Here is a 25,164-nt window from a genome sequence, read left to right as displayed (position 1 = left end):
GCCCGCCCCGCAACCACATGCACAACAAAATCCAAAGAGAACCATTCAAATTAGAGCTATTTAAAACCTAAAGGTTCTGGTCTGTCCCTTTATTATACATTTATTGTATTTATAACTGTATTTTTATTTAAGAAATTATGTAATCTGCCTTGAGGGCCCAGTTTGGGGACTGAACGGTGGGATAAAAAAACAACCCTTAAATAAACAAGACTAAATAAAATTCCCCTCAGGTTTCCTGTGTTTCTGGATATGGAAGACTGAGTGTTGGTAATACACATATTTAATCTAAAAATAGCGGGGTCAGGGCTCCTTGCTAGATGCCATGCCTGCAGATGGTTTACAAGCAGTTGGAATTTCACTGGGCCAAAATTACATAAGAGTAGGCTATATAACTAGAATTTTTCTAGGTCTGAGGATACAGTGACAGTGATTACCCAGGTTGAGGCCAACTGGTAAGGTGGGCTATATCTGTATCATACATCAATGTGAAGTGTAAGTTTCTGGAACTTACCAAACCTTTGTGGAGTCTCCAATGGAAATCTATTTAACAACTTTAAGGGCCAAAACTTCAAAACGTTTAGCATTGTAAGCCCTTCTTCCATTCTAGCACACAGTGGCACCTCTTAAAGTGAGGAGAGTAAAGTAGACTGAAATTTGCTATTCTAGGTGATTAAGTCTGCTTTTCTGAGGATGGGGAAATAGTCTGCTCCTCCTTGGTCCTGCTCTGTGCACATTTGCAGCCCACACTTGGCAGTACTCATCAAACTGAAGTGGAGTTGATGTTGCAGAATGAAAAGTCTGTTGGGTGAAGAATTTGACTCTCCAATTCACTTGCTTGAATGCTGATTGGTCATTGAGGGCATTAGATTTTATTTTTTTTAAATAAGTAACTGAAGATTACATTTTTGATATACCTGTATTAAGCAGGCAGGATGTATCACACTGGTTGTGTGCCTGTTGAAATGTTATTTCGTGTCAACTGTTGTGGCAAAAGCTCTTAAGGTGCCACAGGTCCTTTTGCTGTTGTTTTCCATGAAGTGCTCTTAGTAATTTGCAACACCATCCTAACCACGTGTTCTCAGAAGTCAGTCATATTGAATCCAATGGGGCTTACCGCCTGACAAGTTTCTATTTAGAAAGTACGCAGACATTTACTTTAGAGCTAGTCATGCCCCACAATATTCATTTACTTAAAATATTTGTAGCTAAATCAAAAAATTCCAGGATGGTGTCCAGCAGTGTGAATAAAACCAATTCACAGGCAACATACAATTAAAAAACTCCCAAGAAATAAACATAATAATATAACTCAGCAAGACAACAACAAATTAAAACTGCAACCCCATCCTTCCTATCGCTCACCCCAATTCCTGTGCCGTTTGCCGGTTGTCTGGCAGGCAGATATATGGCAAATATGCGGCTTCTCAGCGCTTCGCCTCCATGTCAGGAAAAGCTTTTTCCTGCTGATGTTTTCTGCCTGTCAAGCAACCTGCTAAAGGCGGCGAGGCTATGCCAGAAAACACGCACACCAACACCGGGCAAGCTGGCAACCCCAACCGGGCTGCAAACAGCCGCTGCGGGGGTCGCGCCACGCGCTGAGGAGCGCCTGACGAGGCACTATTTCTGCATGGCATTGAATTGCAGCAGCAAAGGGACATGAGCGGGGAGGCGGCAGGATACGACGCTACCCCAGCAGCAGCGGAGGAGGGAGCCGAAGCCAGCACGCGCTCTCGCTCACTCGCGCGCAAAGGCCTCTGGGCCACGGAACGGAGGGAGGGGAGGTCAGAATGCGGAGAGGATTGTGGGTAGGAGGGGAGGGCAGGAAACGGCCTTCTTCCTTGGGGAGGGAGGTTTCCGGTTCCGGCCGGGCCTGTGTGAGTTGCAGCCTGGCAGTGCCCCCTCCACCCCCCACCCCAGTGGGACCAGAAACGCCCCCCGCGTCCGCTGGGGGCAAGGCGAGGGCCAGGGGGCTTCCCCCCAGCACCAATCCTGCCGCACAAGGAGCAGCCCCTGCCGGGGGCGCGGAGGAGGCTGGGGCAGCGCCACACACCGGTGAGTGCGCCGTCCTGGAGCCAGACCTGCTCGCCCCCCCCCGCTCGCTCGGCCGCATAGGTTGGGCCCCAGGGCCTCCCCGCCAGCCCGCTCCCTCGCTTGGGTTAACTTCCGTCCCGTCCCATGATTCGTCGCCCCCCGCCCCGCCCGCCCGGCGACTGCGAACTCGGTTCGCCCCCCGCCCCCCCGCCCGGTTCGCCTGCGCGACCCGCTCCCTCCGCCCCCTCCCTCTTCTCCTCCTGCATCCAGTAGCCTCACAGCTGGCCCCCAACCAGAAACCTGCGTTATGTCACTTCTCCCTTCGCTCCCCTCCCCGCCAACTCATATGCACATCCAACCTCAAGCTGGAATTCTCATCCCATCTATTGACTTTTATCTTTAACCTTATAACCTAGCACGGATGACTGTTTCCTTCAAGCCTCTCGTGTATCCGCTGCTTTCCCCGTAGATGTAGGCAGATTCCCACCCCATCCTGCATTTTACCTTGGTGGTCAACACCACATTACTAATTCTAGATCGACCCCAATATAGATGGGGGCTCTTCTACTTACTGCAGGCTTGCAACCCTGCTGCCTCTTGCAAGCACCTTCCCTCACACTGTTTTCTCGTCCTGGTTCTCCCCCCATGCTATTTTATTAATGTCTAGGAAACTGCCCGACACCATTTTAGACTATTAGTCCACTTAGGTCACAGTAGTGGTTTGCAGCAACTGCCCAGGGATTCAGATGGGTCTTTCCCAGACCTCCCTGAATATGGAATAGGTCGATCCTGGGACTTTTTCATAGAATTGAGGAGTTGGAAGGGACCTCAAGGGTCATCTTGTCCAACCCTTGCGATGCAAAGTATGCATTAAAAAAATGGATGAAGAAAGTGTTACTCAAACCTGAGTGATAACCACCTTCCCAAACAGATTTATTTCTGGCTCCATCCACAGATTGCAGAGGTATAACCCTCACAGCGCTACTCTTGAACCTCAACACACTATTCTTACCCACCACTGACAGGTAAATGTGTTATGTAATTCTCCCGCCCCACTGCAGCCCCCAGGTGCATCTTGTACCCTTCCTCATCAGTTTGAGGAATGACTGAACTTCCACAGTTTCAGTTAGAGCCCTTTCTGCTGCCTCCCACCCATTTCATGCCCAGGGTTATGCAGTACTTTGCTGCCCTAAATTGTAAACTGGCAGAAGCTCTTCAGGTTATGAAGAAAAGGTCATTCTCAGGTCTTCTTAACCAGATCCTTCTGTAATGGGAGATGACGTAATTTTGCACACACACACACCCCAAATTGTTGCACAAAGAGTTTTATCTTGTGCCCCATAGGGATTAAGCAAAATTCCTTATCTGTGCATCTTTTTATGACTAACTCTGTTCTGCTAGTGATGAGGAGGGATAAGGATCTATACAAAACATTGCAGGCTTGATATTGAAATTTTTGCTTGGTCCTCTATTTCTCTCTCTCTCTGGCTATGTCACTGGGTGTAGCCCAAACATCTTAACTACACCTGCCTCCTCCCTGATTTGTATGTTTTTCATACAGGATGCAATTATCATCTGGGAATGTAGCCAATTGAAATATTCTTCATTCATTCTTTTTCCTGTGCCACCACTTGAAAAACTTTCAGGTGTCTCTGTCCCTGCAGCACAACTGCTTTGCCTCAGTTATTGTGTGTTTGAATTGACCCTTTGTGGAGAATTAACAGGCAATTCCTGACTTTGAAAGTGTTCAGGAGAGGGATAAAAATGGAGGGGGGGGACTTTCTTGGAGTTATGGTGTTTCTTAAAAATGCCTTCTACATGTGGGGTTTAATGGGAATCCCCCCTCAAAAGAGAGAGGTAGATCCATGACATTTCCAGAAGTATAGGGTTAAACCAATAATGGAACTTGGCTGCCAAGTATCTTAGCAAGCTTAGTTACATAACCCAGGAGTTCTGCCTCCTAGTGCTATGGGTTTAAATTGATGCACAAGACTCCCATTTCCTCTCTCAAGGGCAGAGGAACCCTAGTTCACAGCCCTCCACCCTCAGTCTCCTTGGTTTCTTGTCCTGCTGCTATATTCCTCCATTGCTGTCATTCTTTCAGCCCAGTCCACACCCCTAAAATCCACTAAGGCCCTCGCAGCCCTCTCCTAGGTGATCCTGGCCTCACTTTATCCATGCCTCCATTGCTACCTCCTTTTCTTTACCTCATCCTTGGTACAGTGGTACCTCGGGTGAAATACGCTTCAGGTTACAGACTCCCACTAGCCCAGAAATAGTACCTCAGGTTAAGAACTTTGCTTCAGAAATCGTGCTCTGCCGGCCGGCACGGCAGCAGCAGGAGGCCCCATTAGCTAAAGTGGTGCTTCAGGTTAAGAACAGTTTCAGGTTAAGAACAGACCTCCGGAACGAATTAAGTACGTAACCAGAGGTACCACTGTATTCCATTGTTCCCAGACCTCTGCTTCATTGCCCCATTTAAGGTAGATGCAAATAAGGCAGACACTGCACTGTTACTAAAATCTGTATTTTTTAATATAACTCCAGCGATAGGCATTGGGATATGTCTGTATTCAGTACAGCTCCTGGCACATGGTTGGCATTAAATAAAAGTGGCTGTAGTAGAATACTCTGCCTCCTTTCAGAGAACTTGGCTTCCATCGTTCACTGTTGCAGTGCATTCCACTCCTCATGTATGAGAAACGTGGAGACCTGAGGTTGGATCCAGACAAAGTTAGCTGAACTTAAGTCCCATTGTTTTCAGAGGGAATTAAGCGTGTCTGACTATCTTCTCCCATTGATTTCAGTGAGACCTAAGTAGGTTCAGCTAACATAGCCTGCCTCCAACCCCTGGCTTCTGAATCTTACATCTGCTGCATTATAACCCACCACATTGCCATTTGCTGAATTAGACCAGTTTTCTTTTAAATCTAGGGCAGTTTGTTAATGGAGGGGGTTGGGCTGGAAATGGGTGGTGCATAGCAGTGCTGTGCCCTACACAACTTCTTATCTTTGTCTTGCATGGAAAGAAGGGAGGTGGAGAAAGGGTGGGTATTTGGGATTCTTATCTAAGTATTTCCTGATACTTTAAAACTCTGAAAGTTTTCTCTCTGTGTGTAAGTATATATGCAGAAAGTTGGTAAATGCAAGAGGCATTGTAAGTAACTACAAAAATGAGGCAAATTTAAGAACCCACAAGAAGGTTTTTATTTTTTTTACTTTCTGAAGTGGCTGACTCCCCACCCCTCCCCCTTTTTCTTGCAGGGGTCTCACATTTGACTCTTCCTTTGTGGAAAGTGCATATTTGGAAGAGAAACCGTGTAGCTTGTGTGCATATAATCAGATGTGGTGATCTTGCATATCACATTAATTGTTGGTTGTACATACACTCGAAGGCCATAGCATTCCAGGGTGTGCACATGGAGATGGATATATGTGTGATCATTATACCGGAGGCTATGGTTTCCTGCTGTTGTCTGTATGAAACAAAACACATGCGTATGTGATCATCATATGTGATGATTTACATCGGGTTTCCTGCTTCCTAAACAGAAGTGCCTTCCAGCCTAATGTGCAAGGCAGTCCGTGAGACGCCCTCCCCCCAAGAGTAAGTCAGCCAGTGCAGTGAGACCTCTCTAAAGCCCTACATGGCTTGGCCCCTACATCCTCCAGAGGCTACCTGCTTTTCTGTATCCCACTGTGCTCCCCAACATTGGAAGAGGATGGTAACATCCATGCCAGACATTTAAAGCATATGGCTTCCCCCAAAGAGTCCTGGGAACTGTAGTTTGGTAATTGTAGCTCTATGGTGTTGAACTACAGTTACCAGGATTCTTTGGAGGAAGCTATGTGCTTTCAATGTATGGTGTGGATGTGACCGATGATGACAATGATTTACCAAATGGTAACTTACTGCAGTGGGCCTGGGTACATCTGTAGTGTCCACCTACATGGTGGTGAGACTCTTAGGACACATTTGAAATTGAAGGGAAGTGGTGAAAAGCTCTTCTGTTCATGGCTAGATGCTGCAGAAGACCATGTGTTCCCCTGCACTGTGGTAAGTTTCTGCTGGGTAAAATGGTGGCCCATGCTCCCCATCAGTGCCCTCTATTGATGGTCATCAAACTGCACCTTTATGGAACTCCCTTCCTTTGTAAAGTCACCAGAGACCTAACCGGAGCAAATATTGACAACAGTGCAAGGCTTTTCTGTTTGGAGAGACACGTGATAGCCAGAGATAGACAAATAAGATGTTACATATGGATATTGAAATGAACCTTTTACAGTAGTACCTCGGTTTTCGAACGTAATCCATTCTGGAAGACTGTTCGAGTTCCAAAACGTTCCAAAACTGAAAACCCTATACGGAAAACTCAATACGGAAGCCGCAAAAACTGAGGTACCACTGTACTTAAATTTACTTACCTTCCCCTTATCTTATCAGAAACAGATTGCCATTATGAAATATAAAATATTCACAACTGGATGAATCTCCATGTTGCAGAATTCTGCATTTATGGGTGCAGAATATGGGAGGATCTTGAATGCAGAATAGTTTATATTTTATTATTAAGGCACACACTAGATAAGATGGGCAAGTAGGAAAGCATTCAGACAGAAAGTATGAGAAGCCCACTTCCTTGAGGTAGAATATTTGACGCATCAACCCTATACACATTTTAGTTTGTATCCCGTCACAACCCCTCAGGCTACCTTATCTTACTGGGTTGCCATAAAACAGGTGGGGGAACCCCCTTCATCTCAACAGTCATGCTCCCTCAAGGGTGGGGCAGGTAAAAGTGCCATAGGTGTGCCTCATCTTCAAACAGTTGGCTATATACTAGCCATGCAAAAGCACATCCACCTATCTCTGCATCTAGGCAATTGAGACATTACCACAGTTGCAGAACACCTTTCAGCCAAGCAAAAGCCCTTGTAAAGGACCCCTGACTATTAGGTCCAGTCGTGACTGACTCTGGCGTTGCGGCGCTAATCTCGCTTTATTGGCCGAGGGAGCCGGCGTACAGTTTCCGGGTCATGTGGCCAGCATCACTAAACCGCTTCTGGCGAACCAGAGCAGCGCACAGAAACGCTGTTTACCTAGCCGCCGGAGCGGTACCTGTTTATCTACTTGCACTTTGACGTGCTTTCAAACTGCTAGGTTGGCAGGAGCAGGGACCAAGCAACAGGAGCTCATCCCGTCGCGGGGGATCGAACTGCGACCTTATGATCAGCAATTCCTAGGCTCTGGTTTAACCCACAGCACAACCCGCAAATAAAGGCTGGGGAAAGGGGCGTGGCTTGGGTAGAATTCCAAGGGCTGGGTGGAGAGGGCAGTGCTTGGCCTCTGAGCCTGAGTTCCCCCCATGCCTGTTATAAAAGGTGGCAGCCCCATGTATGTATGCATACCTAGAGGGGCATGTATGGGACTATGCCATTCTATAACAATCCTGTGAGGTAGGTTAGGCAGAATAAGAGTGGCTGGTTTCAGGCGGCATGAGAAACCTTTTTAGCTGAGTGGGAAGATGGAGTTTTCCATGTTCCACACTGGCTTTCAGCCCTGGTAACCTACATTGGCAGAGCCCAGCATGTTTGAGCAAGGAATCCCACTTTGCAGAGGAGTTTGTTTTAAATACGCAAACCCCAAACTACAGGGACAAGCACGGGCTTCTGAACTCCCCAAAGTGAGCCTCGCCTTGGAATGCTTTGTACCTGTGACCTCTGAGAGTCTCGTTTTTTAACCTCTGCTTAATACCAGGACTCCATAAATATTCAAAGAACTAATGCTTTAGCTGCATTGGAGCCAACTAGTACTGAATGGATATAAACCCAGCTTGCCACTCAAAAACTGGAGGATTGTCAAGCTTAGGAGAGTGAGTCACATGTGCTCATTGAGAGGAAGGAACTAAAGCTTAGAGGCAGCACAGATGGTTTGAGACATATCCTGGTTTATTTTAAGAATGTTAGAACAGGTAAATGCCATCCATAAAAGGTTCGTGGGGCTAGAGAAACACCCCATAAAGAAAAGTTACAATATTTGGGCCTTTTAAAAAGCAATTAAGGACACAATTGAGGTGTATAAAATGATGCCAGCATAATACTATAACCCAGGGTCTTCCAATGAAACAGAAGGGTAGAAGATTTTGGTCAGACAAAAGGAAGTTCTCCTTTACCCCACATGTTTTCTTGGGATTTCCTTGGTGATGACCACCGATTTAGGTGACTTTAAAAGTAGATTAAGACAAATTCACAGAGAATAAAGCTCCGTGGGTAGCTGTCATTATGGCTATATATTATTACACCACTTCTGGGATCAGAGACAGAATGCCTCTGTATGCCAGTCTCTGATGGACAACAGCAGAGGAGACAGGTACAGTGGTACCTCGGGTTAAGTACTTAATTCATTCCGGAGGTCCGTTCTTAACCTGAAACTGTTCTTAACCTGAAGCACCACTTTAGCTAATGGGGCCTCCTGCTGCCGCCGCGCCGCCGGAGCACGATTTTTGTTCTTATCCTGAAGCAAAGTTCTTAACCTGAAGCACTATTTCTGGGTTAGCGGAGTCTGTAACCTGAAGCGTATGTAACCTGAAGTATATGTAACCCGAGGTACCACTGTATTGCCTTCAGGTTCTGCTTATGAGCTCTGCAGATGTTTCTGAACAGCCACTACAGAGACTATATGCTGGACTATTTGGCCTTTAATCTGATGCAGCGAGGTTCTTGTTCTTATACCTGAGACCCTGGAGAGACACAGCCAGTCAGAAGTAGACAATATTGGGTTTGGTGGACAAGTCTGAGTGGATATAAGGCAGCACCATGGTTCTTTGCAGTTAATTTTAACAACTGGCAACTTTTTCTTTCTTTCTTTTTAATTGGAAAATTCTTGACCCATCCCATTGTGTAAATGGAACATATCAGAATTTATGTATTTTTAATGGGGCCACCACAGCAGAGAGTGCTGGTGGCCTGCACATGTCTGGCGTGTGTCTACATTGGTATCCGTTTCTCTCCTTTGTCTAGGCAGTGCCCCCTCCCGGGCGGAGATGGAAGCCAATGCAGCAAGCGACGAGGGTGTGCATTTCCAGAGCTACCCCTTCGACTTCTTGGAGTTCCTGAACCACCAACGCTTTGAACCTATGGAGGCCTACAACCACGAGCACGCCAAAGCAGTCGCCGCCCTCCCCTGCCCACAGCCACAGTACGACTACACCCAGCCGCCCGCTGCCGCCCCACCTGCCCACTTTGACCGTGTCCCCACCGCCGTTGGCACCTCCAAGCCCAAAGCTGAAGGCCCATCCTCCTCCTCTTCCTCAGCAGCCGCTTCTGCCAACGTTCAAGTCAAGAAAGCCGAACCGGGGGCTCCTGCACCACAACAGCAGCAGCAACAGCAGCAGCAGCAACAACAACAGCAGCAGCAGCAACCACCCTATACTGGTCCAGCAGTGGTGCCAGCGACAGGCCAGCCTCTCTTCGATAGTACAGCTGCAGCTGCAGCCGCTGCCGCTGCCTACAACACTCCTCAGTGGGGCATTGTGGACCTTTCTGGCCACCAGCACCTCTTCAGCAGCCTGAAACGTGGGCAGGCCCCGCCCCCAGCTACAGCCACTGTTGCCACTGACAGCCAGGCGGGCAAAGACGACAAGAACTACTTCCGGCGCTTGAAATATTTCATCGACCGCCGTTTCCCGTGCGGCGTGTGCCAGAAATCCTTCAAGCAGTCGTCCCACCTTGTGCAACACATGTTGGTACATACAGGCGAGCGGCCCTACGAGTGCACCACCTGCGGCCGCACCTACAACCACATTTCCAGCCTCATCCGGCACCGTCGCTGCCACAAGGACACTGAGGATGCCACGGCGGCTGCCAATGCAGCCGCTGCTAACGCGGCAGCAGCTGCTGCTGCGGCAGCCGCCGCGGCTGTTGCCACCAACGCAACTGCTGCTTCTGGTGCCGAGGGAGCAGCTCAGCCTCCTACTCAGAGCGGCAACCCCCAGGTGGTTCCCGCATCCGCTGGGACGGCAGCCGCGTCCGCCCTCAGTGCTGCCATCGCTCAGGCAGAAGGCCCGTTCACCTGCTCTCTCTGCTGGAAGGTCTTCAAGAAGCCAAGCCACCTGCACCAGCACCAGATCATCCACACGGGCGAGAAGCCGTTCTCATGCTCCGTCTGCCAGAAGAGCTTCAACCGACGCGAGAGCCTAAAGCGGCACGTGCGGACCCACTCGGATCTCCTGCGAGTGCAGTGCGGGGTGTGCGGCAAGGAGTTCCGGGATGCTTCCTACCTTCTGAAGCACCAGGCGACCCACGCGCCACCCGGAACCTTGCCGCCACGCCCCGAGTACAAGTGTGACATCTGCGGCAAGGGCTACGTGGCTCCCCAGAACCTCCTGCGCCATCGGCAGCTGCAGCACGAGGGAGCCCAGCTGCCCAAGGACGGCACCAACGCCCTGTCCTACCTGCCGCCGGGAGCTTATCTCCTCCCACAAGACCCGCAGGCTACCGGTTCTGACGGCGACACCAAGCCCACCTCCTACGGGCTCTTGGGTCACCCGCTGCTGGTGGGGACGGCAGCGGGCAAGAACTTCTGCTGCGGGATCTGCGGCCGCGGCTTTGGGCGCCGGGAGACGCTGAAGCGCCACGAGAGGATCCACACCGGGGAGAAGCCTCACCAGTGCGCCGTGTGCGGGAAGCGCTTCCGCGAGTCGTTCCACCTCAGCAAACACCACGTGGTTCACACGCGGGAGAGGCCCTACAAGTGTGAGATCTGCGGGAAGGTGTTTGGCTACCCGCAGAGCTTGACCCGCCACAAGCAGATCCACCGGCTGCAGCTGCCTTGCTCTTTGCCACCCATGGGGCCCTCGCTGGCACCCATGGGCCCTTCGCTGCCGCCACCTCCCGAAGGGCTGACCTACGGCTGCTCCGACTGCGGAGAGCGCTTCCCCGATCTCTTCCACGTCATGAGCCACAAGGAAGTTCACGTGGCCGAGAAGCCGTACCCGTGCGACGTCTGCGGCAAGTGCTTTGGCTTCATTGAGAATCTCATGTGGCACAAGCTGGTCCACCAGGCTGCCCCCGAGCGGCTCCTGCCACCCGACGAGACGGCCGCGGCGGTGGCCCCTCTGGAGAACGGGCTGGCCAGTGGCGACAACATGACGTCTTTCGAAGACCACCACCCCACCTTGCCCAGCGGGGAGCGCTTCTCCTGCTCCATCTGCGGCCAGACCTTCAAGCATTTCCTGGGCCTTGTGACCCACAAGTACGTTCACCTGGTGCGGCGCACACTGGCCTGCTCAGTCTGCGGGCAGAGCTTCGCGGGGGCCTATGACCTGCTGCTGCACCGCCGCACCCACCTGCAGAAGCGGCACTTCTCCTGCCCGGTGTGCGGCAAGCGCTTCTGGGAGGCCGCCCTCCTGATGCGCCACCAGCGCTGCCACACCGAGGAGCGCCCTTACCGCTGCGCGGTCTGCGGGCGTGGCTTCCTGCGCTCGTGGTACCTGCGCCAGCACAAAGTGGTGCACACCGGGGAGCGGGCCTACAAGTGCGCCCTCTGCAACAAGCGCTTTGCCCAGTCGTCCAGCCTGGCTGAGCACCAGCGCCTCCACGTGGTGGCTCGGCCCCAGCGCTGCCCCACCTGCGGCAAGACCTTCCGCTACCGCAGCAACCTCCTGGAGCACCAGCGGGTGCACCTGGGTGAGAAAGTCTACCGCTGCGACCGCTGCTCCAAGAGCTTCTTCTACCTGTCCTCCATCCTGCGCCACCAGCGCTCCCACGATGCCAAGCGCGAGCTGCGATGCGGGGCCTGCCTCAAGCTCTTCAAAGACCCCAAGTACTTCAGCAAACACGTCCAGGCCCACCAGGGAGGGCGGCCATTCAAGTGCAGCACCTGTGGAGAGGCCTTCTCCAACACCTACGGCCTCAAGAAACACCGCCACATCCACAAGATGGAGCGCTTTGCCGCCATGGGAGGCCACAAGGAGCAAGCCTAGCGCTGGGGGAAGAAAATCTGGGCGGTCCTTTATCCTGGTACTTGAGGGTGGGAAGAGGAGGCTAGTTCCTGTCCGTTGCAAGCCACAAGGGCAGGCCTTTCCCTGTAGTAAAATGGCAGTAAGATGCTATGTTTGGGGAAGGATGTGGGAGAGTCCTCAAGTCACAATTGCATGGGGCAATCCACGGAGAACCAGGGATGCAACACAGGATTGGTTTACATAGGTATCCGCCCTGGACCTTGGTTTTCCCCAAACAAATAGCTGTTGCCCTGTCCATCCTGGATTCCCTAGTCTAAACTGATAGGAGAGGGTGGCTGTCATAGAAATTACCTTTCTTACCAAGAACGGATGGACATTTATTACCTTTTCCAGGAAGTGGGAGCAGAGGAATGATGTTCTTGTGGAATAATAAGCCTAGATACTGAAAGCCATCTAGGTTCCCATTTGCAGGAAGAGGTGGCTCTTCCTTTCCTCCATTTAAGTGTTAGAGCCAATTCATAAATTTCAGGAGAGGGCAGGACATGGTACAGTCCTTCAGGAGCGCTTGCCAAATTTTACTGTGAACCCAGCCACCTGATCTATGCCATGTAGGTCTTGCTTCCTTTCTGGAGGAAAGACCTTGATTTGGGTGCTTCCTTTACCTCTGACAATGGGCTGCTTCTTCTCTTTCAAATACCTTAGTTGCCCATGGCACCTGGTTGCTGACAGAAGATAGTCCCGTCCCCCCCGCAATTTACCTGTGTAGGAAATTAGAGGAGCTTGCTTGAACTTTGCATATCGTACAATATGATCTAAATGCTGCCACACCATAAGATATCGACCTGTCCTCCCACCTCCAGGACAGTTACCACTTCATGATGCAGCTGGAGGATCATAAACCTGAATGCTCCCTCACTTTAAAAACAAAACACTCATAGGAAACAAGTGAGTCTGGAGGAAGGGTTCTGGCCTAGCCTTCTCCCTGATACCTAGCTTTCCACATGCAGGGAATACAGTATTGAATATGAAAGAACATTCAGATAGGTCATTTCCCCCCTATGTATCTTGAAGTGGTGTAGGCCCAGAAAGACTGTACCATGTGGTCTTTTTCAGAATTTTCAAATTGACACACCAGTTAGCTAGTGTGTGTTCCCTTCTTCCCCTCATGCCAGAACCTCATATGGTTGTGGTTGCGTATGAAGCTGAGAGAGAGGACAGCAAACGTACCTGGTGGCTCTGCATCCCAGGCCACAGTGAGATATGTTGCCTTGGTTTGCGCAGCACATCCAGTGCTTCACCCACAGTTCTTCCACTCCCACAAGCCCACCCTGTTCTTGGCAACGCTTTTGGCGCCCTCACATCAGATAAATGGCAGACTTAACTAGTTTGTGGCTGGAGTACCCCACAGGGACTTTTTCATCCTCCGTCTTAAATCATGGACCTTCTTTCCCCCCACCCAAACAGGAATACTGGTCAGGTATGGTCAAAAAGATTCTTCCAAACTCTCTAGCTCCCTGGCGTGGCTCCCCAGCTCCCTCTCTGGGCGCCGCTCATCACCCTCTGGTTCTGAACAGGCAGAAGAGGAAGCTGACTTACTACATGCAACCAAAGAGTTCTAAGAGCATGCCCCCTTGTGGACGGTGGACACCAGGTGGTTCGCCTCTCCCTCGTGATCCAAGTTGACCTTCTGCATCTAATAAGACAGTTGTGACGGGGAAACGTTGATTGCTTTTCCATGCTGGAGCGTTCAGAGCGTGAAGACTTTCTTTCAGGTGGCAATACCAAAGGTGCCTCCTTGCCATTTCTGGTCTACATCTCTGCATCTGCATCCATAGTTCCTACTTTGGTGAGATGGACAGTCCAAGGATAGGAGGACCCAAAGATGCTTTTATTATTCCAGTGTGGTTGCCCAGTGCCTGGAAGAAGAGGGAAAGGGGGATGTTGCCAAAGTTGCAGAGTTGCCTGGGGATAGAGAATTGTGATAGAAATGGACTCGGCTGGGGGGTGCGGGCGTTTCTTAAAGGAAACCTTGCAGCATTTGGTGACCCAGTGTCCTATTTGACGAAGAGTGTGAAGAACAGAAAGGAGATGGGAAGAGGGTTCAGCCTGTTATTTTCCAGCCTCGGTTCCACATTTCCTATGTTGGGTCAACTCCAGGGGGAAACTCTTTGTCCATGTTGAGTCAGGCCCAGTTATCTTAATGTCTCTGACAGACTGAAATACTACTGACTAATGTCCTTCCTCCAAAAGTGGCTGATACTGGATGTTCTCTTTCTTGTTTTATCTTTATACTAAAGTTTTAAGGCCTGAACTTGTAGCTGAAATTCAGTGGATTCTCCCTATGGTGGTGGATATAACTCTCCCTGCCTTACATGGAAACTTTCCATATAGAATTTTCCCTCCCTGACTTTGTAATTTGCCAATAGAGCTGAGTTTAATATTAGATTCTCCTCCCTCCTTATGAATACAAGTGTATCTTGTTTATACCATACCTGCTTCGTAGGAAGAGCTGCTTCTGCGTTGAGTTGAGCATGGTTTCCACGGAAACCCCACGGAAAGACGTGGTAACCCCAAAACTGATGACCTGTTCTCACACTAAAGGCTGTTGTTTATACCATCTACTTTATTACCCAGGAATAACAAGCGAGTTCACAACAACTAATCTAGCAGATGATTTGTCTGTCAAATTGTTTTAAGTGTAGGTTCCCAAATGGACGATGGAACATGACAGGGAGAAACAAGTCTTATGCATTCCCAGGTGACCTAAGACAAAAATACTATGTTTCGAAACCACAACATAACATTGTCTCACACATAACAGGAATTCCAGTGGATTTTTCCCCCTCCAGAATAATTTACAGGCCTAAAATATAGAAGACAAATTTCCATACAACTATGGAATTCCTGTTTCAGTCACAAAATTTATGCTAATAGATTCAGCCAGGCCTTGCCTATGAGAATGGTGTTCTGCTTCCTACAGTTGACAAAATGTAGTCTTGACTTTCATCCTAAGTTTTTAAAAGTTTTCTTTTTTTTAAAAAAAGAAAAAAGGTTTTAACGTTTTCTGACCTTAGAAGAGCAGTTACTCCATCTTAACACCCCTTAATCAACTCCTGTATTCACAATGCTTAGAAAGTAGCAAGAGAGAGTTCACCTCCCTGCTCACCCTTTTAATTTTTTTATTTACAGGTGAAGAGAGGGAGCTGAGGTCAAAATGGCTATCTTTGTTTCCAGCCAAAATTCTAATGCCAGAGAGCAGGCACTCTGCTCATCTGCTGCTGTCACTTGTAAGATCAGGTTTGCTTAAGAAATGAAACTTGTGCCCATTCTTCATTCTAGGAGTGGTTTGATTTTTCCAAGTATGTTTCCCTGTTCTCCGTTGTAGTTTGGTTTGGATAGTTGGTGCGATGTGAAATGGCCATGCCTCCCTCTCATGTGAAAGATTCTATTTGAAAAAGAGCTGAACAGCACTTCTAATTTTCCTCTATAAGAGGAGTAGAGAGGTCATGGGATTAGAGAGTAAGAGGCCCGGGAGGTGGCATTCTTTGGCTTGAATTCTGTGGGAAAGTTCTGTAGGGCCGAAGGTCAAAGACAGGTGTTCCAGGTTTTAATTCTGGTTGGGCAATGGGATACTTTTGAAGACCCAGTTGGAGTGTGCGATCAAGACTTGCCAACTAACGTTCCTGCTTCACTGCTCTGCCTTTTATATAAATATACCTGGATGGACTCTTAGCTCTGAAGTGTGTGCATCACTAGGATGCTGGCTGTCCTACAGATTCTCATCACCCCTGATGCCTTGCCTGCTGTGAACGGGAATTGTGAAGATCCTCCTGTCTTTTCCTAGCATCAGACCTGGCGTTTTAAGATGCCGCAAGACACACAATCATCTGAACTTCCATCAGCCCTCCAGTTCATTGGGGAACATGGATTCTCTGGTTCTGACAGCGGGCGATGTTTTCCCACGCTCCCCACTCATCCCAAACTGGGAGATGGACATTTTTGAGACAGGACTCAAACATTCCCAGACCAGTGACTGTTGCGATCTCTGAAAAGAGTCCTGCCGCAGATAGGATCCAACCCATTGCAATCATGTTAGCAAGATGACTTTTTATATTAATACAGATCTATAAATACATACGTTTATATATAAATACTTCTTTTTCTAACTACCCCTTTCTCCCATTGGCCATAGGAAGTGCAGTACTTTTGGTGCCAAGATTCAAGTCCCTTATGATAACGTGTACTAAAATATAATATGTATAGGACCCCCTCATTGTCCATGCAGCTGATGGGCCTGGACCGATGTAACCTGTCCCGTCCTCCTTGGTGGTGCCCCTTTGGGAACTGTACAGCGTGTGTTTTTCTCAGTCGGGGTTAGGGGAATGGGAGCGTGTGTTTGTGTTTTAAACCAAGCTATTGTTTTAAAAGTGTCTGATTTACGATGTACAGACTAAACAAACATTAAAAAAATAAGAATTGGAAAGCGTATGTCCCATGCATTGAGGGCTCCAGATTTGCTTGTTTTGCTAACTGTTGGTGTGGAGGGAGCTTTAATAATCCCAAGTAGTTAGACCACTAGACAGGGCTTCCTGAAGTGTTGGGACCATGTAAAGGGCACAAGAACACGAGGACTTGTAGATCCCCAAGAACTGCAGCAAAAAAAGGAGATGGATACCCACAGTGGCTAGTATCATGTTATCAGAGCTTAAAACTTTGATACAAGCTGGACTGTGGGAAGAGCAGAATCCTATACCCAGCCACAGGAGAAAGATCAAGGTGGGTTTGCCAGAAATCTTGCACAGTCTTCTACTAGAAGGGGTTTTCTGCCGTCCTGGGGTCCCACCTTCCTCCTTTAGCCAATCAGGGCAGTGGGTAGGGCTTTCTTATTCTAAGTGAGGTGCCTTAGCTACATGAGCCACAGCTCCAACAAGTTGGTATGAAGGAGGAGGCAAGGCAGAGGAGACTCTGTGGAATCTCACTGACATTTAAAAATAATGTTGAGGTCCTCCCTAGAAATTGAACATTCGGAAGCAAACGGTTGAGTATACCAGCACTTCCAACTCTCTTCTCTGCCAGTTTCATATAGGCTACTGGAGATGGAGAAGGCTCAGATGATCCTTGGAAGCAAACTTGCTGGCATTCAAAAAATGCAGGAAAATTTCAACATTGCAGTTTTACACACATTCACGTGTTGCTGTTGAAATTGAAATTTTTGTTAAGTCCAAAGCATTAACAAGACGAGTATCGGCATACCAAGTAGGATGTTTTTCTTTCTCTTTTTGCCCTTCAGGAACAGAGCGTCCCAATGGTATCTAGAAGCTGGGCGAATTTAAATCAGAATGTTCAACTTTGCAAGCAAATAAAGCGAGGAAGAATTGTTTTTGAGAAACCTTTCCTCCTCCTTAACTTTACAGGCTTAATGCCAGATCAAGGTGTTTGTTCATGTAGCCCAGGGCGGCCCAACTTTTTAAACCAAGTAGGCCGCAAGAGTACTTGGACAGGGAACCCATGGGCCACAAACTTTGAGAAGGCAGCGCAAGACCTGGTGGGGAGGGGCATCATATGTTGCTGAGGGCCACCAAAAACGGTATTGAGGGTTGAGCATTGGACCACCCTGACGTGGCCTGTGTTGTCTCCTGGGTTTTCCAGAAGACTTTCCTGACTTGCTATCCAGTCCTTTCACATTAAGATGTCTGTAACTGAACCTGGGACCTCCGTGCAAAGTCTCTGCTCTACCACTTGAGCTAGGTTCAATTTTGGCTCATCCCCAAGAGGATGGGCAAGTTGGAGAAGCTGAAGAGCATCTGGCCCAGAAGACTGCGTTTGGCTCTTGCTTCTTTTTTTTCTTTTCCTATTATGTATGTGGGAGGGACCTTTATTAACACCAGGTAAATCTACATGATCTTGTGTGACAGACATTTCTGTGATGCTCCATTTTGAAGGAGATACTTAAAATTTATCTGCTATCACAAATGGAGCCTAAGCACTATGAGAAACATTGGAAATTTAAACTGGAGGTAAGTAATACTTCCAACATGGAATTTTTTTCTCTTGTGAGATTGGTACAATGCACCCAGCTCAGACAATGAAGCAAAAGTGCTGCATACAGGAAATGGCTGTTAAAACCCACCCCTGGGAGGAGACCACGTAAACTTCAAATGTTTATACTGCAAGATCTGCCATGAGAAATGCAGAACTGAGAATGCCTAGTCTCAGGGAAAAGCTAGAAAACAAAAGAATTCATAAAGCGTTTGATGTGCAACGGAGAGGTCTAAACTGATGATAATATTTGGAATGTATATTTAAGGTAGCTGTTTAGTGGAACTATCTTTGGTAACAGCAAGTAGCCTGAGAGGTTGGTTCAACAATTTTTTCTACCTAAATTTTTCCATTGGGGTTCTCTGCAAATTCAACTATGTTTAACAAAATATTTTTTAACTGGCTAGTGCTTGCAAAGCAAAATGTCAAGAATAATTTGGTTTTAAACGTGGCTACAACTTTTCAGAAGCTTTTATTTCTACCTTTGGATTTCTGCTTACAACTTTTACAAGACTGGGGGACCTTTCTTCCAAAGACCTTTTCTCCAACTTGTTGTAACATGAACAAATCTTGATTTTCATCCTCTTTATTTACTTATAGCTCTTTTCAAATACATTTAAAAAAATCATTTCAGATTTGCCCTCCTGAGGGTAAAAACACACATTAGAAATTGTGGGTTATGATCGCTATGAGCAGGACCATGCATCTGCTTTTTTTAAAAAGCAACAACAACCCAATACTGCATCAGTATACCTAGTGTTGGTATCTATTAGTACAATCCTATGTCTACTCAGAAGTAAGTCTAATGAGTTCATTGGGCTTTCTTCCAAGAAAACGGATATAGGATTACAGCCTAAACCATCTGCACTCTAGCAATTGTGTACAGTTACACAAATGAAGTAAATGATAACTTGCTTATTTCATATAATACCATTTTTCTTCTGCTAGCAGTGGGAAGGGGCAGACACCTGTACAAGGCACTGGTTTCTAGAAGTGCTCAGCTACTCCTTGCCCCAATTTCAGAAATGTTACCGACCGTTAGCCATGCACTTTAGGCCTCTCTCTTCATTAGTTTGGTTCAGATGTAATGCCCAAACCAAGAAAAGTAGTAAGATTTGGTTCACAGGTAATTGCAAACAAACAAACAAAAAGAGCTGCAAGATCCTAGCCCTCAAGCCTATGGCTACATTTAGATGGAATGCCAAACCACACTTTACATAATTGAGCCTTTAGACTTATTAATACATCATTGTTGTACCTCACCCTTCCAATAGGAGCACAGGATGGCCTAAAGCTACAAATAAAACAAATATTGCTGGCGGCGGCGGCAGCAACAGCAGCATACTACCTTGAGAATTGCAAAACTCAAGTTTGACCCTAAAGCCTGGGTAAATAAAAGTGTTTTCAATTTATGTTAAAAGATTTCTCCTGTAGGGACCAAACAAATATCCCATGGGGGAGAGTTCCACATTGAGCGTTGCTGCATAAAATACCCTTTCCTGAGTAACTGCACTACTGACTCCACCCCCTTGCTCCAATTTCCTCCTGTACTTTGTTAACTTTGATTAAATCAACCATATTTTACTTGCAAGCCAGAATTAGAAACCATGGCTTGATTATAATCTCTAGGTCTAGTTTGCAGGAAATCTCTTATTTGCAAAGAACAAGAAGAGGGGGTAAGTAACCCACACCCAAGGCTTGCTCATGAAACGTAGAACCATTGTTTGGCATTCTATCCAAAACACACCTTTGGGTCTAGAACAGGCTTCTTCAACCTCAGCCCTCCAGATGTTTTGAGACTACAATTCCCCTCATCCCTCACCACTGGGCCTGCTAGCTAAGGATCATGGGAGTTGTAAGCCAAAAACATCTGAAGGGCTGAGGCTGAGGAAGCCTCGGCTAGAAGCTTGCTGTTTTCTACAAAGTTAAAAATGAGATTCTCAAGGACGCTGAAATCAGCATCTACTGTTGCAATGGTGCAGAAGTACGTGCAGCTCTGCCAACAGCTAGTGTGCCATCTCCCCATGGAGTCACTGTGACTTGGTACTCCATTGGTCTTTCGCCACCCCTTTACCACCAGGCCCAGCACCCTCCTGCCCATGAAGCCGGCGATGCTTGGCAAAATTGGAAGAGTTATTGAAGCGCCGGCAGCACACGGCACATTCAAAGGGCTTCTCCCCAGTGTGCAGTCTCCGGTGAGTGGCCAGGGCTGAGCTCTGCGTGAACCTCTTGCCACAGACAGCACACCCAAAGGGCCGTTCGCCCGTGTGCACCCGCAGGTGCTCCTTCAGATCTGTGGCACGACGGAACTGCTTGGGGCATGCAAAGCAGAGGAAAGGCTTGGAATCGAATGCTGACTGGGAGGGCTGATCATAAGGCTCGGGATCTTGGAAAGGAAAGCAAGGTGCAGAGCCCCCCTCTTCCCAGTGCTGAGCGGTGCTTCTAAACTCCTCTTGTAAGGAGCCATGACCAGGAGATGTGGAAATATCGTAAGGCAGAGAACATGGCTCAGGGCTCTCCAGTTCCCAGGGAGATACACCAGCAGGCATGTCCAAGGGAGAGCATCCTTCAAATTCCCCCCTTTCTCTTCTTGTCTCCAAATCGGTCTCTTCCCAATCAGGACAGGACCAGACAGACACTTTTGCTGTGAGAGCATTAATCTTCCCCGGGGCACACGCTTGAAATGCCACCTCTTTCTGCTTGTTGCTGCTGCCATCTTGCCTCAGCAATCTGAAGTGGCCAGCACCATTTTGTCTGAGGTCATGGGCAGCGATTCCATGGTGGCCATTTTGTCTTGGCGCTGAGGTGCTGAGGCGCCTGCTTGGATTCAGTGCGCTGACAGGGCATTCCCCTCTGCCATTCTGCTTTATGTGGGCACCAATGCTCTCCCCACTACTATGCTTTGGGCCCTTGAGGTAGTCTTCATTTGTTCTCCTTACTAAGCAGCCCACAACTCCACTCTCTTGACTCAGCTTGTGGCTACCAGCTTCCAAAAGGCTTTTCCCACAACTGCCGTCGTCTAACAGTAGCTTGCCATTGTGGCTGCCGACATGATGCTTCTGTTCTCCCTGAGTGTGGCTTCCCTCTGCTCTATTTTGCCTCAGGCCTATAGTGGGATTTTCACCACCAACGTACTTTTGGCGTCTGAAACTGTGGCCATTTTGCATCGGTCCCTGGCCGGTGCCACCATTTCCCCCCAGACCACCTTTGCTATCACTTGCCTGCCTTAGACCCTTAGAATGGCCACTTTGCCTCAGTTCACGGTTAGGGCCACAACTAGCATTATCTCCCCTTAGTCTAATTTGCCTGAAATGGTCCACATCATCGCCACGTTGCCTCAGGCCACTATCCTGGCTAAAGCCGTTCACATAAGGGCTGTTGGGGTCATGGCCTCTCTTGTTCTCGACTTCCCTCAGTTCTTTGACGACCTGGCAGCCATTTTGTCTGGGCAGCAGGCCAGGGCTTATACTGTAGCCACCTTGTCTTTCCACCAGCTGGCTCAACTTCTTCTCAGGTAGGAAGGCACAGTCCTTCCCGTCGCCTGCCTTGTTGCCGTAGCCAAACGGTTGCCCATGGATGCGCTGGTGCTTGCGGAAGTTGGAGCCGTTGTTGAACGACTTAAAGCAGACGCCGCAGCAGAAGGGCCGTTCGCCAGTATGAATGCGCATGTGGCCAGAGAGCACTGAGCTCTGAGTAAAACGCTTGCCACAGATGCCACAGCCATACGGCCTTTCGCCTGTATGTACCCGCTCATGGTCGCGTCGGTCTGAGGCCCTCTTGAAGCGCTTGGGGCAGAAGGAGCAGCTGTAAGGCCTCTCAGCAAGGAAGGACAGGGCCTCTTGGTTGCCAGGCAACCATCCCCGGGGCTCGACCAAGAGGTTTTTGCAGCCCTGGCATTGTAGAGCCTGCCCTTTGGGCCCAGCAAGACTCGGCAGCTCCTCCTGGCACAGCGGGCAGACAGGGGGCAATCCTGGAGTTGCCTCTTCTTTCACTCTAACCAGCTGGATTTCCATCGGCGAGTCCACACCAGCAGAATGCCTGCTTCACAGCATCTTCCCCTGGAAATAGCAGGAAAGGCAGAGATGTAAACAGAGCGGGTAGGATGGGCAGATCAAATAGCCAGAGCTTGAATTACACAGGGAGCAGTAGAGGCCTGGTTTCCTTACCTATTGCTTTTAGAAGGCTGAAGAGGAAGGAGATGATTTGGCTAAATCCTGAAGGAATCAGGGAATGGGGGGCTGCGAATGTAATTCACCTCCCTTCCCTAACCCAAGCCCACATGCCGCTTTCATTTAAGTAAATTTCTACTCAGCCTTTCTATCTAAGAATGCCCAACGAGGCTAAAAGCAAAATATAAAAGCAACATCAATGTAACCAAGTTAAGCTGGTCAGTTGAGAACAATATGAAAACAAGACAGCAGCAGTTAAAATACTGAAGGAAATAAAAACCCGCCCAATTAAACAAATGTCAGCTGGAACTGATCTGTCTTAAAGCAATGGCAAAAAATTATCAGAGGAAACACCGGAAGGGTCTCCTTGGGCAGACAATTCCCCAGACTCCATGTGGCCACAGAAAGGTTCGCTCTTGTGTGATCCTATTGAATCTTTCTTTCTTTCTCTTTGTTTATGCATTTTTACAACTTATATATATACACCATAAAATATTCATCCTTATTTCTTATCCTTGGACTTCCCAGTCTAACTCTCCATGGCATTCTAGGTAGTATTTTGTCGGCTGCATAATCTATTATTCCACCCATTTTTGTCACAAATCTTCCCTTATTTAATGTTATCTGCTGTTCTTATGTTCATTCCTACTTGTAGGTTAAACCGACTATTATACCCTCTGAGATACTTTTCAAAACACTTCCACTCATCTCTTATCTGTGACTCATCCTTATTTCTTAGTTTTGCGGTCATAGTTACTAATTCTGTGTATTCTATAAATTTATTCTACCATATTTCTTTCATGGGAATCTTTTTTTCTTTCCATTTCTTCACATATGCCACTTTAGCTGCGGTGGTTGCGTTTAAAAAGAGATCGAGTGCCTTTTTCAGGATATCCTAATAGAAAGGCCTCAGGTCTTTTGGGAAATGTGATCTTAAGGATCTTTTTTAATTCTGTATTAATCATCTCCCAGAATTCTCTGGCATAGTTCCCATTGAATTTCAGCTAAAAGCAGAACTTACAATGAAGCCTTTACAATGTGTTTTAATGTGCCTGAGTTGGGTACAAATACTTTAAATTAATAAACAAGCATGTCTGGTATCCCCAGCTTAAATCAGACCTCACCAGGGGTCAGCAACCTTTTTCAGCCATGAGCTGAAAAGTCCCCACAGTCCCTTAGACCATGTGGTGGGCTGGATTATATTGGGGGGGGGGGGCTGAACGAATTCCTATGCCCCACAAATAACCCAGAGATGCATTTTTAATAAAAGGACACATTCTACCCATGTAAAAACATGCTGATTCCCGGACCATCTGTGGACCGGATTGAGAAGGCGACTGGGCCACATCTGGCCCAACAGGCCTTAGGTTGCCTACCCCTGCTCTACACCCAAGGATGCAGAAGTCTCCCCCACAGCGAGTGTGTCCTGAACTTCCCAGATAACTTGTTCAGCTCTTAGCTCTAACCCAAATCTTTCCCTGGTTTAAATCCTCGCCCAAGGAACCCAGGCATCCTGACCACCAAGCTGACTGGCTGGACTTCACTGTTTTCAATGCTCATCCGAAGCATCCCAACTCCAAGTCTGTTGCTCCCTTCCAAGACAACCCAGGATCACTGCAGGGAAACTCCATGTGAAAAGGCTGTTTACCTCTGAATCAGAGGTGCGGGTGGGGGGTAAACAAGAAACGGGAGGACCACCATCATCTTTATCCAGCCCCTCCGGATGGATGAGCTTTCGGCCTGGCCCAGAAAATGCCATCCTTGACCCTAGCACACCCCCCACCTGCCCCGAATCTTGCTTTCTTACCTCCTAGGCCCCTTTCGATGGAGCCTCTGAACCAATCAAAGAGCCCAGCCTAGCGTCCCGGCTCCCGAGTTCCCCTCCGGGGCTCTTAACCCGCCCCACTCCCTCCAAGCCTGGCAGCCAAGCCGCCTGCCCTCCTAATTTCACCGGCCCCCTCCCTCCCGGGCATCCTGGCTGCCAGCCAAAAGCGTCCCAACCCCGTCTAGATCTCTCTCTCTCCCCCCCCCCCCCCGCTGCGATCTCCGAACAGATCCCGCTCGTCCTCCTCCTCCCTGAACGAGTCCGGCTTCTTGGCGGAGAGAACAATAGCCCGGAGCTGGGCGAGCATGGCCAAAGGTGGAGGGCAGGGGACCCGCCGCTGGCCAGGCTGCCGGGGGCCGCGGGGAGCGCCATCGACGGTGCTCGTGCTGCAAGCCCACCGCCCCGCGCCTCTGGGTTGACTTCGGGGTCCCTTTGTCCCTCCCTCCCCCCCCCTCGCCTGCCCCCCCATTGGCACGCGAGTCCCCTACTCATCCTCGGGCACTGCACCCGGCAGCCACTCCTGGCCCTGGCATCCCCTCCTCCTGCTCCACAAAGGAATCCCTCACCTGTACCTGCTCCATCCAGGCTGGTACCGGGGAGATTCTGCAGCGCCGCTACCGTCCCTGTGCAACTTTCCGCCTCCTTCAGGGGGAAGAAACAGTTGGGAAAACTCCCCTCCCCCTTTTCCCTCCTCCCCATCCCGAATGCGCACCTCCCCTTTAAGTGCAACCAAAAAGGAAATTAAAGGGAACTTGGGAGATGGCCCTGGCTTTTTGTCTGCAGTCAGAAATACAAGCAATACATGACCACTCTTTCCCCTCCGCCCCACCTCCTTCCCCTCGTTTAAAGACACAGCCGCCCCGCTTGCAAAGTAGGGAGAATCAGAGGCTGGTTCTGTGATTTAGCTTAGTTGAAATATGCTTTATCCGCGGTGTAATAAACCAGGATGAATTAGAAAAGGGTCTGTGCTGCAAAGCACTTTTTGCGACTCCAAATGCTCCTGTTGCAGTTAAAAATCGCGTTTGCATCTTTATTCTCACGAGAGCATAAGCAGACCCCCCCCCCCGTCCATATCCTGTTATTTCAGTGGTGAACCAGATGCCAATGGGAAGACCACAAGCAAGGCATGAATGAAACA

General features: G+C 48.8%; 2 protein-coding genes across 2 annotated transcripts; one reads left to right on the top strand and one right to left on the bottom strand.

The window, feature by feature from the left end:
- Window positions 1-416: 416 nt before the first annotated feature.
- Window positions 417-15,024, top strand: ZNF865 (zinc finger protein 865). Its single transcript, XM_083409102.1, has 2 exons — window positions 417-2,052; window positions 9,052-15,024. The coding sequence occupies exons 1-2, from the start codon at window positions 1,788-1,790 to the stop codon at window positions 12,012-12,014; spliced, it is 3,228 nt and encodes a 1,075-aa protein (XP_083265228.1). The 5' UTR covers window positions 417-1,787; the 3' UTR covers window positions 12,015-15,024.
- Window positions 15,025-18,467: 3,443 nt separating this feature from the next.
- On the bottom strand, window positions 18,468-22,053 carry ZNF784 (zinc finger protein 784). Its single transcript, XM_083409103.1, has one exon. It carries the CDS (start codon window positions 22,043-22,045, stop codon window positions 20,063-20,065), a length of 1,983 nt encoding a protein of 660 aa, XP_083265229.1. The 5' UTR covers window positions 22,046-22,053; the 3' UTR covers window positions 18,468-20,062.
- Window positions 22,054-25,164: the final 3,111 nt, after the last annotated feature.

The sequence above is a fragment of the Podarcis tiliguerta genome (genome assembly GCF_965153285.1).
Source record: "Podarcis tiliguerta genome assembly, chromosome: 13".
Taxonomy (NCBI): domain Eukaryota; kingdom Metazoa; phylum Chordata; class Lepidosauria; order Squamata; family Lacertidae; genus Podarcis; species Podarcis tiliguerta.
Note: the sequence above shows the minus strand (reverse complement) of the source record. Positions and strands in the feature narration are given on the sequence as shown.

Excerpts from the sequence above, each read along its gene's own strand:
- ZNF784 (XM_083409103.1), bottom strand. The coding sequence starts at position 22,045 with ATGGAAATCCAGCTGGTTAGAGTGAAAGAAGAGGCAACTCCAGGATTG.
- ZNF865 (XM_083409102.1), top strand. The coding sequence starts at position 1,788 with ATGCGGAGAGGATTGTGGGTAGGAGGGGAGGGCAGGAAACGGCCTTCT. Across the intron at positions 2,053-9,051 it reads TGGGGCAGCGCCACACACCG|GCAGTGCCCCCTCCCGGGCG; the intron begins GTGAGTGCGCCG and ends TCCTTTGTCTAG.